This window comes from Magnolia sinica, chromosome 17 (genome assembly GCF_029962835.1).
Source record: "Magnolia sinica isolate HGM2019 chromosome 17, MsV1, whole genome shotgun sequence".
Lineage (NCBI taxonomy): Eukaryota > Viridiplantae > Streptophyta > Magnoliopsida > Magnoliales > Magnoliaceae > Magnolia > Magnolia sinica.
Genome location: NC_080589.1, coordinates 64,116,272 through 64,133,832, shown reverse-complemented (window position 1 = coordinate 64,133,832; position 17,561 = coordinate 64,116,272). Strand labels below are relative to the sequence as shown.

General features: G+C 39.1%; 1 protein-coding gene across 2 annotated transcripts in view; it reads left to right on the top strand.

The window, feature by feature from the left end:
* Positions 1 to 17,561, top strand: part of LOC131230293 (poly [ADP-ribose] polymerase 1) — a 100,713-nt gene that overhangs the window by 2,068 nt on the left and 81,084 nt on the right. The window contains exons 1-3 of one of the 2 annotated variants that reach the window (XM_058226143.1): positions 7,672 to 7,764; positions 7,898 to 7,947; positions 8,597 to 8,777. In XM_058226143.1, coding sequence (XP_058082126.1) covers positions 7,687 to 7,764; positions 7,898 to 7,947; positions 8,597 to 8,777 — 309 coding nt within the window. In that variant the 5' untranslated portion in view covers positions 7,672 to 7,686. Of the gene's footprint in view, positions 1 to 7,671; positions 7,765 to 7,897; positions 7,948 to 8,596; positions 8,778 to 17,561 lie in introns of those variants that run through there. The other variant, XM_058226142.1, reaches the window with a different exon arrangement.

Below are 17,561 nucleotides of genomic sequence, written 5' to 3'. Positions count from 1 at the left end.
GCCAATAGAGGGTCCAATCACATAGGCTACACTAGATATGCAAGTTAAGCAACTAGCCTATATAAGATAGTGTATATGAGTGTGTGGGATGTGATTCCTATCAATCCTAAACATTCATCTAATCATGCATCATATTTAAACATTCAAGACACATAAGCATAATTGAATAAATGTGCAAATAGCAATCCCAAACACGATCATATATAGTGGTTCGGCTATGTGTCTACTTTACTCCCGGCGGACGCACTCAACCCACGCGTGTACTGGATTTCACTATTAGAGGTTTTAAATCAAGTTAACCTCTAATCTTTATAGCCCTACATAAGGACTCTAAAGTTTATGCCCTATACAAGAGCAAAGGTCCTACACAAGCATCCAAGTTTATGTCCTACACAAGGACAAGGGTCCTAATCCCGAACCCGACAATTTAGGCCACATAGGCCAATGTCCTAATCCCGAACCTAAGTTTATGTCCTACACAAGGACCACAGATTTAGGCCCTACGGAAGAGCCAAGGTCCACCACAAGAATCTAGTCGAGTTTGTGGATAGCAAACTCTTAGTCTCAAACCGACACAAGGAAGGAGGCTAACCTATAGACTCCTAACTATGATACTTGTCGGATTGAGTCCATTTTTATAATTCCTCTTGGGTTGCTTGATTTCCGCTTTCCCGTGCTTCAATCAGATCCCCGATGCTCCCCCGATCATGTTGCCGCTGCTTCACTAAGGCTTCAACTTTACGATCAATCTCCTTGCATTTGATGTATCTTGAAGATGACCAATGTGATAGGAGTGGGTTGAATCTCCTACAACTAATGGGAAGTTGTTTATCCTAAGGGATTCAATTAGATGGGTCTCATAGAAGAGTTGGACAGTGATTTACCAAGAATTCTAAGTCCAATCTCTAAAAAATAGAGGAGTTTAAGCACATCTCAATGTTGAGGTTGGAATCCTCATTAAAGTTGTAATGTAAAAGGAGATGGCTTAGAACTCAGTGGAATAGAGGCTTAGGATGAGAGATTTGCATATGGAATCACCCTACCTTCTATTGCTCCAAAAACCCATCAAAATGCCCAAGAACCCGACTGCCTTTTATAAAAAATTCGAGTTCCAACAGTAAAAAAAAGGGCAGAAAATGGGTAGAAAATGGCCTGTTTGATGACATCAAACGCGTTAGATGTCATCGAAGATCAATCTTTCGATGTCATCGAGAAAATCCAGACAATATGATGTTTTCTTGTTGGACATGTCTGAACTATTTTTCGATGTCATCGAAGGTCTTCGATGTCATCGAACATCAAGCCTTCGATATCATATGGAATCACCCTACCTTCTATTGCTCCAAAAACCCATCAAAATGCCCAAGAACCCGACTGCCTTTTATAAAAAATTCGAGTTCCAACAGTAAAAAAAGGGCAGAAAATGGCCTGTTCGATGACATCAAACGCGTTAGATGTCATCAAAGATCAATCTTTCGATGTCATCTAGAAAATCCAGACAATATGATGTTTTCTTGTTGGACATGTCTGAACTATTTTTCGATGTCATCGAACATCAAGCCTTCGATATCATTGAAGGGCTTTGATGTCATCGAAGTCTTATAAAAAACTGCTGTTTTGGGATATCTTTTGCACAATAGTTCCACACCTCTTCTAGCCTTCTTTATTATGTTTTTCTTGTTTTCCTAAGGCTAAGGGATGATCAAATTAACATACCTAATTGGGTCAAGATCATCTAGAGGCTATATAGTTGTTTTGGGTTAAGGGTTAGGGTCACCAATCTCTTCTACCTGTATATGCTCCTTGATTGTTTTGCTCTGCTTGTATCTTCAGTCTTCACTTTCCAAAGGCTTAACCGACTACATGACACAACGGCTCACGTGATTGACAAACCAGGGTGTAAAAATGAGTGCACTAACACGTATTTATGGACTTAAGCAAGCTTCTCGTAGTTGGTTTGAGCAGTTCACTAGTGCTTTACTTGAGCTTAACTTCATATGTGATCTTGCATACTCATCTGTGTTTGTACGGTCAGATTCTTTTGGTCTTATCATACTTCAGTATGTTGAAGACCTCATTGCCACTGATTCTTCTGGGTTTGCCCTTCTTCCCTTCAGTTTTAGATCTTGCGAGCCGTTTTGTTATGAAGGACTTAGGTTCTTTTCAGAATTTTCTAGACCTAGGGGCTACCATTGTTTCCCAAGTTAATTCTGTCTCAGGCCACATATGCTCTGGATCTTTAGTTTCTTGTTGGCATGACTGGTTGCAAACATTTCACAGCTCGTTTCATTTCTTCTAAGCCTTCTCTTTAGACAATGACCCTCTTTGTAACCTCAGTATCGCAATATAGTTGGGGGCTTATAGAATCTCACTCTCACTTCACTAGAATTATGCTATGAACTTGTTAATTTATGCATTAGCCTACTATCCCATTTTTATCTTGTTAAGCTTATTTTTGGATTGCGAAAGGTACTCTTTCTCATCCCTTCGTGCTCACTTGAGTTCTACTCTCTCCTTAAGTGCATGCTTTCATGGGATTGGGTTGGATCACTTGATGATTGATGGTCTACTTTTGGCTACTGTATATTTTTTTCACTGAATACTTTCTCTTGTTTTGCCAAGAAACATTATAAATCCCACCTGCTGCTCTCCTTTTAATGCTGAAGCTGAGCATTGTGTTATGGTATCTATAATTACTGAATTGATTTGGCTACAGTTTCTAGTTTGGATATTCATATTTCATTGCTAATATCATTACTACATATATGGTGGCAAATCTAGCTTCTCATGCATGCAATAAAAAAAGAAAGAAAGGATGAAGAAGATATTATTGGCATTTTGGCCATGAAAATATTGTTTTAGGGGATATCCCCACCATGTTTATTCCTTGTTCCCTGCAATTGGCTGATGTTTTTTCTAAGCCACTTCCTTGAGATAGGATATAACATCATTGGATATGTGGCAAACTGGGTGTTTAGCCTTCTCTTGCATAGAGTTTGAGTGTTTAGTGATGCAAAACAATTAACCACTTGCTCTAAAAGCTCGAACTAATAGAGCATGGCGAATGAATCCCTTTATCTCATAGCCCAGGCCCACATCCCATGGGTTAGGACCTCTGCCGAACCCCCCTTGTGGGCCTCACTTCACATGGGTTCTACTTCACACGAGCCATCCACCTCACATGGGTGAGGCTCTCGCCTCATATGAGCCACCCGCCTCACACGGGCCACCCATTGCAAGTGTGCCTCTGCATCCCATAGGCCACCCCACTCAAGCCCAGTGTGATGGTAAAAATATGACGTAGGACAACATGATCTACCATAGATGTGCATAATTAGAATTTAAGATAAAGCACAAAATAAACAATCAATTTTCAGCGTGATTATTCATCATAAATAAGAATTATCTGAAAAAAAACTCATCAATGATCATGGCCATCCATTACAATCATGTAGTACTAAAGATTCAAATATGAAAAGTGGATCCTACGAAAGATAAGACTTTCATGTCTCACAAGGGTCAATTCAATCATCTAATATGATGATCTAATCCTTTAACAAACTGTTAGATCAAATATGATTTTTAGTTGGGGACGTTTAAATAGATTTAGGAAGTGGAAATTCACAAATAGAATTTTAGACTTTTGCAAATAAACTCGATGGAAGAAAGAAGAAGTACGAAGATTATAATGATTAACTAGAGAAAGAAAGTAGAAGAATGAGTAGGAGGAAGAGGAAAGTCTCGCACTCGGCTCTGGAAAAGCTCCGTAGCTTTATTTGTTTCTAAAAAAAAATCAACTACAATGTTTAGGGCTTAACTCCCTTTGAATAGAACTTGCAAATAAAAAGAAAATACCAAAATGCCCCTAGTTACTTAGATTAGAAATAACCTTGATAGGAAACTAACAAAGTCATAGTTTAGAAACAACCTAAGTAGGAAACTTAAAAAAATAGAAATTTCTTAAGGTTAGAATTTTCTGAAAATAAGGAAATTAACTAAAATGGAAATGTCTAAAAATAGAAATATCTAAAAATAGCAATTTATGAAAATAGAAGTTTCTAAAAAATAGGAACTTCTAAAAATAAAAATTTCTGTAATAGGAAATTAACATAAGACTAACTAAAATAAAATCAAATTATGCAACAAGCTTCTCTTGATCTTCAATCTCATCCTATTCATAGTGATGCTTGTTGGGCCTGCTTCCATCGACGATAAACTTTAAACGGTTTGATGTCCTCATCAATTCCCCAACTGATAATCTTATTTGATCTAACAGTTTGTTAAAGGATTAGATTATCATGTTGGATGGTTGAATTGACCTTTGTGAGACATGAAAGTCCTATCTTTCGTAGGATCCACTTTTTATATTTGAATTTTTAGTACTACATGATTGTAATGGATTACCATGATCATTGGTGAGTTTTCTTTCAGATAATTTTATTTATGATGAATAACCATGCTGAAAATTGATTGTTTATTTTGTGTTTTATCTTAAATTCTAATTATGCACATTTAGGGTTAGATCATACTGTCCTACGTCATATTTTTTTTTTTTTAGCCTTCTCAATCTTATCTAAAATAATTTGTAAATTGTTAATTCTATGTAATATGAAGGTGTTCATGCAAAGTGTGTAGGTCATTTAGCTAAGGTTAAGATCTTCAGGATCCCTCTTGATAAGATTGAGTAGATGTCTAAGATCTCTCTAGATAAGCTTGAGAAGATTTTCGAACATTCGTAGGTAGATTTGAGAAGCCAATGAATATTATATACTTTTGTATTCATTCCATTCACTTAGTAGAGAAAACTATTCCATATACTTAAAGTTTCTTTTTATTTCTTACCTAGTCAATGGGTGGTATACTGGTCCACTCCATCTAAAACATTGCACATGGAAGATGCTCCCCTATGTCATTTTGTGGAGATTGTGGTAGGAGAGGAATAGGAAAATATTCAAATGCAAAGATAGGCTTGTCAAGTCAATTATTTGAAGTATTTCTGCTATGATTATAACTTGTTTACAAGTTAGGGAAGACTCTTACGAAGATGTTTTAAATGAGTTAGGAAGATGTTATGCTATGTACATGTGACCATTGGTGTCCTTTTCCTGTGGTACCATTTCTGCTATGAGGTTCTCTATTTGTACAGTTGATCAGGTTATAATGTAAATTTATTTTTAGACGTCTAGTGATTTATACTTGATTTAAGCAATGACATGCATAAATAATACATACATGTGGGATCTGTAATAAATTAATAATAACATTCATAACCTTATATATATAAATTGCAACATTAATTTTTAAGAACCTAACCAACACGCCAAAAGCCAAGGATCGATGGAACACGTCAAGCTGGGGTCTTTTCAGGGTATCCCAAATCGGTTACGTATCGGCCGTAACGGCCGATACGTAACGGTAACGTGGGACCCGTTACGCGATACACGGCCGTTACGCGGACGTTACGGGCCATAACGGCCATTACAGACCCGTAACGGCTGTTACGGGCCCTGGAAAAAAAAAAAAAAAAAAACCTTACCTTTTTTTTCCTTTCTTTTCTTCTTCTTCTTCTTTTTCTTCTTCTTCTTCTTCTTCTTTGTCTCGAGCAGCTGCGGCTGCTTCCTGTTCTTCTTCTTCTTCTTCTTCCTCTCTCTCTCACTCTCTCTCTGTCTCTCTCTCACTCTCTCTCTGTCTCTCTCTCAATCTCTTCTTTCCCGTTTCCCTCTTTTTTTCTTTTCTTTCTTTCCCTCTTTTTTTCTTTTCGTTTCCCTCTCTCTCCGTTTTTTTTTAAAATTTATTTGCCGCAGCTGACTGCGGTACGTGTCGCGCAAAGACGAGCGCTGACACTCCTCGAGCTCCGAGTTGTACGAACGGTTCAAAGGAGATCAAAGTTATATGGGCTCCACGGTGATGTATTTATTACATCTACACCGTTCACCTATTTTCAGAGATCATTTTAGAGCACCGGCCAAAAAATGAATTATATCCAGAGATCATCTGGACCACACCAAAAATAGCAGCAGGGATAATGATTTTCACGGTTAAATAATTTTTAGGGCGCACGTAACGTTTATTTTCCATCCAATCATATCAGACCCGAGTGGGCCTCACCATAATGTATATATTTTATCCATATCATCCATCCATTTTGCAACGTCATTTTAAGTCAGGATTCAAAAAATTAATAATATCCAAATCTCAGGTGGACCACACCATAGGAAATAGTGGTTATAGAATGCTCACCATTAAAAATTTTGTAAAGTCCACCGTAATGTTTATTTTCAATCTAACCTGTTAATTGGGTCACATTGACGTGGATGAAGGGAAAACACCCATGTCAGCTTGATCTAAAACTTTTCTAGCCCTCAATAAATTTTTAATGGTGAATGTTTAATTATTATTGTTTCTTACGGTGCAATCCACCCGAGCTTTGGATGTGCCTCATTTTTGGGCTCATGCCCTAAAATTATTTGGCAAAATGGATGAATGGTGTAGATATAACACATTCATCATGGGTGAGGCCCAAAAAACTTTGACACGTGTGCTGCACTTTACATCCGAGTCCCTCCTAATTCAAACCTTAAAAAATTGTACACGAGACATATATTAACTTGAAATTTGACAATTAAATTATGGACTGCAATTGCTAACTCACAATGCCAAAATCAAATTATTTGAATAGTTTTAATTGTTAATTTGTGAACTTTTATTTTTTAAAATAGGGCCTTTTGATTTATTTATTTATTTATTTATTTATGATTCACTATCCAATAAATGTCCACTAATTTATAAGTGGGATAATGACAATAAATGGCATGAATTTGAGGCTGATTTGGAGAATAAATTGGTCCTCCAAGTCAGCCCCAAATTGGCAACGCCATCTACCTGAATTTAATTTTATTTTTTTAAAGAACTATTGGGAGAAATGATATCAAGATGTTAAGTATATAAATTACATATTTAAAAAATTAAATATATGAATTTTGTAGTCAAATTCAAGTTACCTGGTTAAAAAATTAATCAGACAGTCCGATACAACTTCTCACCAAAGAGTGGACCGTTACACCACCATAAACATGTTCCAATTTATAAATGAATGCATATTTGGAATGCTTAGAATATTCTGGATTTAATCCATATTTTTTCATATTTTTTTGGCAAAAAAAATAAATTGCGCCGTTACGGGCCGTTACGCCCCCGTATCGCCGTTACGCCCCCGTATTCGTATCGGTTTCGGAGGGCACCGTTACGCCAACCGATACCGATACGGGACACCTTGGGTCTTTTAAACGACTAGGATCATAACATTCCACCAAGCTTTGCAGCCAACGTCCATGGCGATCCACTCCGTGGCGGCACTCCCTCGTGCCTGTTTTCTAGGCAACCCTATCCACCAGCCCTTGTCCACTCGGAGAGGTCATAATGCCTGCACTCTAGTCATCCTGGTCGCCCTTTCCACTAGCGGCCACACTCTAGCTGTCCAGGTAGCCCTTTCATGTTGTGGTGGTTTCACTCTGGTCCAGGTTGCCCTTTTCATAGGTTGCCCCTTCTATGACTTGAACATAGGACATTGTGTTGTCTCCTATACCAATTGTTAATAACCTAACCAATATGCCAAAATACAGTGTTGATGCTCCAAGCTAGGCTCTTATAAACCATTGAGTGTACTGTCTACTATTCGAATGCTCCATGGGAATGCTGTGTTTGCTGCAATGCTTGCCCTGTCATTTTAGCAGCAAGGGTTTCACCAGACATGAATATCGGAAGGTGTAATGTTTTTCTCTAGTGAATTAAATTACTCTACTAATGTGTTGTTATTCCCATTTCCTAAGTTTTGGCCTTTTCGTTTTCTTTTTACTGTATTCTCCAAGTTCTTAATTATTTATGTTTTCTGAAACAGATGTGGAATCATGCTGACTGCATCCTGAAGAAAGCAAACCAGATCAAGTCGTATGTATTCTTGTAGTTAGTCCTTGCTGTGGTTCGGTGATAGAGGTGCGCTCCAGTGGTATTGGGGCAGATTCAGGGCCCACATGATGTATGAAGGACATCCAACCCATCCATAACATCTGTGAGCTCATGTTAGATCCGGCTATAAAAAAAATCAGCCCGATCCAACACTCAGGTGGTCCACAGAGCAGGGAACAAGGTGGGAGTGAACACCCATCCTTGATATGCACTGAGGTCCACTTGAGTTGCTAAACAGCCTGAATGGCCTGGGTTGCAGATAGTCTATACGATGGCCCCTCTATTAAAATCAATGTTAAGCGTCCAATCTGAACTTGTTCCCTGTGGCGTGTTCCACTTAAGTTTTGATTGGGCTGTGTTTTGTTTACCGCTGGTGACTTGAAGTCATGCATTTGATGGACAGATTGGATGTCATGAATAATACATCACACAGGCATCCAGCACCACTGTAGCTTACCTGTACCACCGGAGTGTCCTCCTTTGTGATATCATTGGATGCATTAGTGGTTTGGATGTGCTTCAGCTCTCCTATATCCTGAAAATGCTTCTCATCTCACATCACAGAATTGATGAAAACTTCAGTTTCTTCTCATCTGTGAATTTATTACTATCTTTCGTGCCATAATTTCAGGCTAGATGATGTCGAAGGCATCGACTTGCTTCGATGGGAAGATCAGCAGAAGATAAGAAAGTATGTAGAGGGAGGTTCCATAAGTACAACTCCTATCGCTGCAAATGAATGTGCCATTGAAGTTTCGCAAAATTCTAGAGCTGCTTGCAAGCGCTGCAATGAAAAGATTATGAAAGGAAATGTGGGTTATTTCTTTCTCATTCATCCGAAGCGGCAGATTTAGCTTTGATGTTGCCTTATGGAAGTAAATGTTTTTAGTACTCTGAAACCAGTTTTCTGTAAACTGTGGTGTGTAGAATTACTGCATAAACTGACTTAATTTTTAAGTGCATAAATTACCATTTAAAAAGAAAAAGCAAAGGAATTAGTGCATAGACTGAGAACTAATTGATAATTAGACTAAGTTTTGCTAAGCCATACATGTGCATTGAAGCTCATGTACAGTTGTACACGGCACACATGCCAGCTTTGCACGAAGGTCCAATATCCAATCCAACCATCAAAACGGCACCACTATATTGATGCGCTAGCCCAAGAATCAGGTTATCCACTTTTCAGGTGGGCCACAGAAAACAAATGATCGGCTCTGAAAAACTTGGCTGATGTTTCCTAACCCATCCACCTGTTTCCAATCTGCGGCCAACATGCTGAGTGGACCAGATCTTATTTCTGGGAAACATGCAAGGTCCAGACCAACCTGATGGATGGATTAGATCTTGCATGTATGTGCCATGCTGGAACATACGTGTTGTGTACTCAACCTTTTATTGCACATGCGTGTTCTTAGACTGTTAGAGTAATAATTCATTCATGGGTTAAATCTATTTAACCCATTTGTTATGGGTTACTATTTACTAAGGTTGTCATTGGCGTGGGTTCTTGTCGGATATTGGCACACCTGTATGACTGTACCCAAACCTGAATAAGTGAATTGGGTTTTGGACCTGTTGGGTTTGAATCCCTGTCCCATATTTGAGGTACTGAATCTGAATCCAATTAGAATCGGCCTTCCAATTGGGTCCAGCTTCATGCATGAGTTAAGATTCTGAATGGGGTTTGGACCCGGAATTGGTCTAGAATGGGGTCTGGATCTAGGTTCATGTCTTGATTGGATTGAGATCCATACAATAAGCATGCCTCTTATCTCTATAGGAAAAAAAAAAAAAGGGAAAAAAAGGGAAAAGAAAAGCATCTTGCAAGGTTCTTAAGATAAAGTATAAATTGATAAACATAAATTTCACCTCTTGAAATGGGAGGAGGTATGCAAGCCTTGGGCCCAAGGGGGAGTAGGTTTTAGGAAATTGGAGGATATGAACTTAGCTTTGTTAGGAAAATGGGTTTGGAGGTTTGGGGTCGAGGTGGGGTCTCATTGGTGGGGAAGGTAATAACTAGGAAATATGGGGTAGAAGAAATGGGATGGTCGACTAGGGTGTTATTGTTGTACACAATGTACAGAGCCTCATATTTATGGAAGTTTGTGGCACTGATAAAACATAGGGTATGGGAAGGGGTGGGCTTCCTGTTAAGGGATGGGAAAAATATTAGACTTTGGGAGGATAGGTGGGTGGGGGGTCAAAAGTTGAGCGAGCTTTTTCCATGCTCGGCAGGGATCTCAGCTGAGGTTGGGTTGAGGGCAGCCAATTGCTTCTCCATTGTTGGAGAGGGAAGTAGTATGGGTCCCGCCATGTAGGCAGAATTTGGTGCATGAATAGATTTTGCCGAAAGTATTAGTTTGATTGAGTTGTTATCAAAGGTGACTTCGGTTATCTCGGAATCGAACTTTATGTTATGGCTAAAAGACAAGTTCGGCAAGTTTTCAATTAAATCGTTATATTCATGCATAAGGGAAGCTGGTTCAAGTGGCGGGATTCATCCGACAACCTTTGTTTGGCGTTATGGTGCTCTTACAAAGGTGGCCGCGCTCACGTGTTTAGTGGTGAGGAAGAACCGAAGAAGCTGCTAATAATCTTTGCAGAAGAGATCTTGTTCTTTTGAATGCATGTCTGTTGTGCGTTCAAGATGAGAAAACGGTGGATCATCTCTTCATTCACTGTATATTTGCAAAAGGATTGTGGGATAGTTTCTTCAAGCTATTTGGAGTTTCTTGGGTCTTGCCGAAATCTGCAGACGACTTTCTCTTGATGTGGCATGGTGGGGGTATTGGGAAAAAGATCTGGCGATTAAGTTTGTTAGCGGGCATTTGGGTTATATATTAGAAAGGAATGATCGATGTATCAAAAATCGTAAGGGTTAGGTTTTAGAGGTTTTTAGTAGGGCTAAATCTCTTGTAATGGAATGGGCATTAGCATCAAACGTTTTTTTAAAATCTTTTTCCGGTTTGTTGGTGGGAGTTGTAAATTCTTTTCTCTTCTACTTTTTGTAAAATTTCTGGCTTTGGCTTGTTAGTAATAATATTATCAACGTTAAAAAAAGTATAAATTGAATTTTTTTTGAACAATTTAAAGAATAAAAGGATAAAACTAAAATAAATTGTATCTGGGTACTAAAAGGGTTTCTAAGTTGTTACCTGATCAGGCTTGATTCCAAACCAGTTCAGAATCATTGATCTGGACCCATATTTGATTAAATTGGATCAGATATTTTTGTTATCTGTGGCCATGTACCTATTAATAGCCCTATTGGGTACTTCAGTCTCTAAGCGTTGATAGTTGCAGATTGTTGCTTTTTTTTTTTTCCTGATGCCACCGCTTGAAGGGCATGGCAAAGGATTTGTTTGGATTGTGTTGTACATATAGGGCCTTTTAGTCATTTACATTTTTCAGCATTCTTTTATTTTTACAATGACCAGAGGACATTAATCATTGGTTGTTCTTTCATTACTTTTAAGATTTCACTTTACATGACACAAGTTTTGGTATTTTTCCAAATGGTTCCATTCATTACGTGATTATATGTTTTTACTGCTTTAAGACATTGAGATGTAGTAATGACAAGTCATGTAACTTGGCATGTCCGTAACATTACTATATAGTATTTTTCTCATATAGTGCTAGCTCCTTTCACATTTCAATTTTTATCAGCCATACATCTAGATGGTGTCTTAAAATGCATTTCAATAATCGATCTGTTGATATTTGATTCAAGCAGCCTGATATTTTTCAAAAGAATCTGACCCCCAAAATCGGCCTATTTGGCAGAAGAATTGTTCCTACCACTGATTCAATGGAAGAAGAGATTAATGAAAATATAAAAACGTCCAGGGATTCCATAGCTTAATTTTAGTGTCTAGACAACTTGGGTCAATATTTGTGAAGGTGATTGTTTGGACCAATAAGTCAAAACCTTGGAATAGTTTTCTAGGTCTGTAGTTAGAATATAGCATTTTTGGGAAATACGTAATGTACTGAGTTGATATAGGTACTGGCATGTAAAATCCTCCATTTGTCAACCTCCTCTCTCAATATTTGAATATTTTGATGGTGATTCTTCTAGTTGTGAAGCAGGGGCTCGGGGACTTCAAAACAGTGTTGCGGAGCTCTTCTTTGACGACATGAGATGAGACCCTGCAGATACCCTCTTTAGAATGCCTAACAGTCTTTCCTCTGCATCATTGGAGCTGGTGATATTGGGTTCTTCCATCGCTTCTGAGGTTATGGAACAAGCTACGGTGCTGGTGCTGCAAGAAGATAAGCTTTCTAACATAGAAGCAGTAAACGGAGGACTAGATTAGGGTGCGGCTGATCCTCTTCTTGAGGCGTTGTGCATTCCTCCCATTCAAGAAGCAGGAGGAGAGGTTGCGGTTCTATGTGGAAGTCGAGGATTATCAAAGTTCTCGGTCAATGCCTTTTTGTACATGGTAGAGATAGTGAAGCAGAAGATAGAGAGATGAGATGGATAAAAAAGGTGATTTGTTTGGTGGGAAAAAAAGTTGTTGTTTCATTTGGTGATTTTGATGAGGATTTTGTTGCCCTATTTCAATTCGTAGAGGAACGTGGAGCTCAAAAAGGCTTGGTCAAAGTTTCAGGGGATAACTCATCTGTCTCCAAAGGGTAGAAGAGAGCTCATGATGCTTGGATCATCTATCAATTATAACTTAGGGGCTTCATCCAGAAACAGGAAGAAAGGGAAGAGGGTGGATGCAATACTTGAATGAAGATACTCAGTTGGAACGTTAAGGAGTTGCGCTGCCGAGGTAAGAGGGTGCAGATAAGAGATCTTCATTCTTCGAAGACGCAGTAGAGTCCAGCTGGTGGTTTTGTAGGAGACTAAAATGCAAGTGATCGATAAGAATATGCTTAACTCTGTCCTGGGGTGGGGGGTCAAGGAAAAAGAATGGGTGGCATTGGATGTTGAGGGTGTGACAGGGTGCTTGATGGTAATGTGGGACTTAAGGTATGGAAAAAGGAAGATTCATGGTGCGGTCAGTTTTCTATTTCCGTGTTGTTGAAAGGGTTTGCATGGAGAGCAAGTTGGGGTTTCGCCTCTGTATATGGACTGAATTTGGCAACACTCTGGTTTGCGTTTTGGGAGGAGTTAGATTTGGTTCGTCACTGATGGCAGCAACCATGGGTGTTGGGTGGTGATTTTAACATAGTTAGGTTCCCATTCGAGAGGTCAAATGGAGGTTGCATAACAAGAACTATTCGGGATTACTAATGAGTGATGTTAAGTTCACGTGGAGCTACGGTTAGGAAAGGCCTACAATGTCGAAGCTCAATAGATTCTTAGTATCTTTTGATGGGTGGATTTTTATCCTCTCATTAGGCAAAGAGGCTTACAAAGGCTTGTCTTCGATCACTGCCCGATAGTCTCAGAAGTGGATGAGGAAAATTGGGGCCCTAAGCCTTTTAGATTCAAATTGATGTGGCTCAAGATTGTGGGTTTTTTAGACCTAGTGAGAGAATGGTGGTGTTCTTTCCAAGTTGAAGGATTTGCTGAATTCACAATATACGAGCAGCTGAAACTACTCAAAAGGAAGATTATCGATTGGAAAAGGAAGTATTAGAGGAAAGGGAAGTGAAAACTGAAGCCTTATTGTAAGATATTCAAATCTTAGACGTGAAGGAGGAATGGTCTATCGACATAAGAGAGGGTAGTGAGGGTTAAGCTTTCCAATGGTTATATGAGTTGGCTTATGGAAGAAGATAAAATCGAGGCAATGGTCCCACACTTAGTGGTTGAAGGGGATAAAAACACAGTTTTTTTCCGGTGCGGCCATGCAAATTTTGGATAGTGCTCTTATTGCGTATGAATGGTTGGTTGCAAGGCATAGAGAAGGGAAGAAGGGAGTCGTATGCAAGCTGGACATTGAAAAGGCATATGACCAAGTAGCTTGGGGCTTCCTATATTATATGTTGGGAAGATTGGGTTGTGGCCAAAGATGGAGAAGTTAGATGAAAGAGTGTTCGTTCTGTAAGGTTCTCGGTTTTGGTAAATGGTTATCCCAAAGGTTTCTTTTGGGCTTCAAGAGGTCTTAGGCAAGGGGGTCCACTCTTTCCACTTTTATTTGTGGTGGTGGTTAAGGCGTTAAGCAAAATGATTAATAAAAGGACATGAAGTTGGTCTTATTAGAGGCTTCAAGGTGGGGAGGTGTTGTGCCCTCAATCTCGCACCTTCAGTTTGCTGATGATACAACCCTAGGTTAATATAGAATTGGGAAATACGAAGGAATGTGTCAATTTGTGTTAGTTTCTCTTTAGGTGTGGACACTGAAATTGTGAACCTCTTCTCTCAATGTTTCAATCCTTTTTGGGGGTGAATTTTTGGACGTCCTTTTAAAATCTTGGTCCAGTTTTCTAGATTGGTAATTAGATTATTTGACTTGGAAAAGAAGTAATGTAGTGGGTTGATATAGTCTTTGCCATTCAAAATCCTTAACTTGGTAGCAATCCAGGTTAGCGTCTTTATTGGTGTGGACCATGTGAAATTGTTAACCTCCCTCCCAACATTTGAATATTGTAAGGGTGATTTTTTGAATTGTCTTTCAAAATCTTGGTCAGATTTTCTCTGTTTGTTAGCTTGGGAGATAAAAATGAATGTAGCGAGTCTATATAGGTTTTACCATTCAAAATCCTCTGCATGCTACCTCCCCTCTCTTTGGTGATCAATGATATCGTTGATTGACTCCATACTATATGGATTATCTATTCAATGAATCACACTAAGGGGAGTCTCATCTAACAAGTCCCTCAATTGGCATAAAAGCCTGTTGTTGTGGTTGGTGATGGAAAAGTGAAAATGAGCATGATTTGATCCAACTTGGTAGCACATACAATTGGCGTGTGTTGCTTTATTTATGAATGCCATACGGTACCTTTTTCCAAGGATTAACAACAATTTTATTAAAACAAGAAGATAAACAACAACTTAAGGCTTGACGCCTGGACCCGACCCAGCCTGGCTAAAAAATTGATAAAATCCCTATTTCCTAGTTGAATGTTCCTAATATATCCGTTGATCTAGTGGGCCACCATGCACAAAGAAATAGAGATTTTTGAGGAATGAAACCAATGGTTTATATTCAAGATGGATTGGTTGCCTAATCAAGGAAAGGATTGGAAATTTGGAATGTCATATTCATGGGATATACCACATGCATATGAAGTTGGGTTGAACCGGGATGGATTTGGCTAAAATAACTTTAACAGAAGCCAGTCTTGAAAATTGATTGGATCATGCATGTGAGGCCCAATTCTGGCCCATAGACCAAGCTAATAGGCCCAAGTCTTGCCAAAGCTAGGTCGGGCTCCTTGGGTCAGGTGGGCCACCCAACCCATTGTCAACCTTAATTATCTATCTTATAGAATTTGTTCTTTACTTCACGGGCATGCCATGATCAAACAGAAACTCCAAAGGCACCTCATACATGTCGTCTACCCAGCTTGAATTTTATTGGAAACATCCTTATCGATACGGATCCGTGGGATAACAGAGCTATAAGCAATGAAACAAACTATTTTGAGGAATCTCTCGACCATTAACTTTAAACTAAAGTCTTGCCCCTCAATGATCATTTTTTTTTTTTATAAAATAAAGTTACATTTTGGATACTCCATTTAGTTCGGATTGGAAGGGTAGTCATCTCTCCATGGGCGAGGGCTGGCAGCAATGTCTAAGTTGCCAACTTATTTTAAGTCCCTCATTTGGTGTTTAAGGTTTGTATTGGATAAATTGTAGAGGCTAATATGGGAGTTCTTATGGTAGGGAGCAGAAGAGATGTAGAAGTTCCATTCATTGAAATGGGAAGATGTATGTAAACCATTCAAGGAAGGAGGAGCAGGCTTAAGGAAATTGGAAGCCATGAATTCTGCTATGCTGGGTAAATGGCTTTGGAGCTTTGGGACGGAGGATGGTAATTTTTGGAGAAAGGTTATAGCAATGAAGTATGGGGTTTAGGAAAGGGGATGGTAGACTAGGGACTCATCATCATATGGAGTTTCTTCACTTTGGAAGGCAGTGGCTAGGTTGAGGCATAAGTTTTTAAGGGGGTTGGTTTTTCTTATAGTGATGGGAAGAGGAGCTGTTTCTAGGAGGATGCTTAGTTGGGCAAGAAGGCGCTTCAGGAAGATTTTCCAAGTTAGGAAGCCTCTCTTCGGAAGCAAATATTCCGATTGCTTGATGCTTTACATTATCAGATGATGGGATGTTAAGTTTTTAGAGGGGGTTGGTTTTTCTTATAGTGATGGGAAGAGGAGCTGTTTCTAGGAGGATGCTTAGTTGGGCAAGAAGGCGCTTCAGGAAGATTTTCCAAGTTAGGAAGCCTCTCTTCGGAAGCAAATATTCCGATTGCTTGATGCTTTACATTATCAGATGATGGGATGTTTTGTCCCCCCCCCCCCCAAATAGGAGTCTACCGGACAGAACTGGAAGATTCTGTTAGGCTCATGGAGTGGCTGCACGGTGTTTGCCCTTTGGTGGGATATAGGGATGTAATGGTGTCGAACAAACAGAAGTTTGGCCATTTTTCAGTTAGATCTTCGTATAGAGAAATCCTTGGGCATTTGTTGAGAGATCAAGTTTTCCATACTGCTTTCATCTGGAAATATGGTGCCCCTGCAAGGTCACACTTGCTTGGCTTGTGGGTAGGAATAAGGTTCTCATAATTGATAATCTTCGGAGAAGGATGATGGTGCTCCCAAATATTTGTGTGATGTGCATGAAAAATGAGTTGGTTGATCATCTTTTCATTCATTGCCCTTTCACCAAGGAAGTTGGGGATAACTTTTTTGATTTGTTCGGTGTTTCATGGGTGTTGCTGGGTTCGGTAGAGAGTTTTTTCTTGGCTTGGAATGGGGAAGGAGTGGCTAAGAGATGGGGGACAATTTGGAGACTTGCAATGTTGGTAGGCATTTGGTCAATATGAGGGGAAAGGAACAAACGCTGCTTTGGGAATTGTAGTCAGTGGATTTCAGAGGTCTTTAGCAGGGTGAAATCTGATGTAATCGGCTGGGTTGTATCTCTGAAGGTTTTTGTAGAGAGTTCCTTTTCTCCTTATTTTTTTTGTTTATTTTTTGTTTTTGTTTTTTTCCCCTCTAAGTTTTAAATTGCTTTGGGCTTTGGTGTTTATTAATAAAATCATTACCTTTCCAAAAAAAAAAGGAAGTAATTTTTAAGCCTCTAGGTTCTAGAGGCTTCCTCAAAACTTCAATTTAGCATTTGTGCCATCTTTGTTCTGAAGCTACATACTCCTAAGTACCTTATCCTAGAATAGTGGTTAATTCATCTATCACAACTGCTAAAAGGTAAAGCCAGTCTCACTGCATTCTCTCTTGTGACGGCACCCTCATACAAGAAGCCTGCAAATAGACGATTAAGAAAATAATATTGCAATGGTTCACAATCATTAAAAAAGAGGCCAAATATTGGAATGTGGGGATCTTCCAATCTAGAAGATTTTAGCTGTGGCCCATCCATGGTGGGGCCCATTAGATCAATATCTGGACCACAAACCAAAGTTTTAGGACCTTGTTTATGAACTCTTCTAGAAAATATAATGTCTGACGTA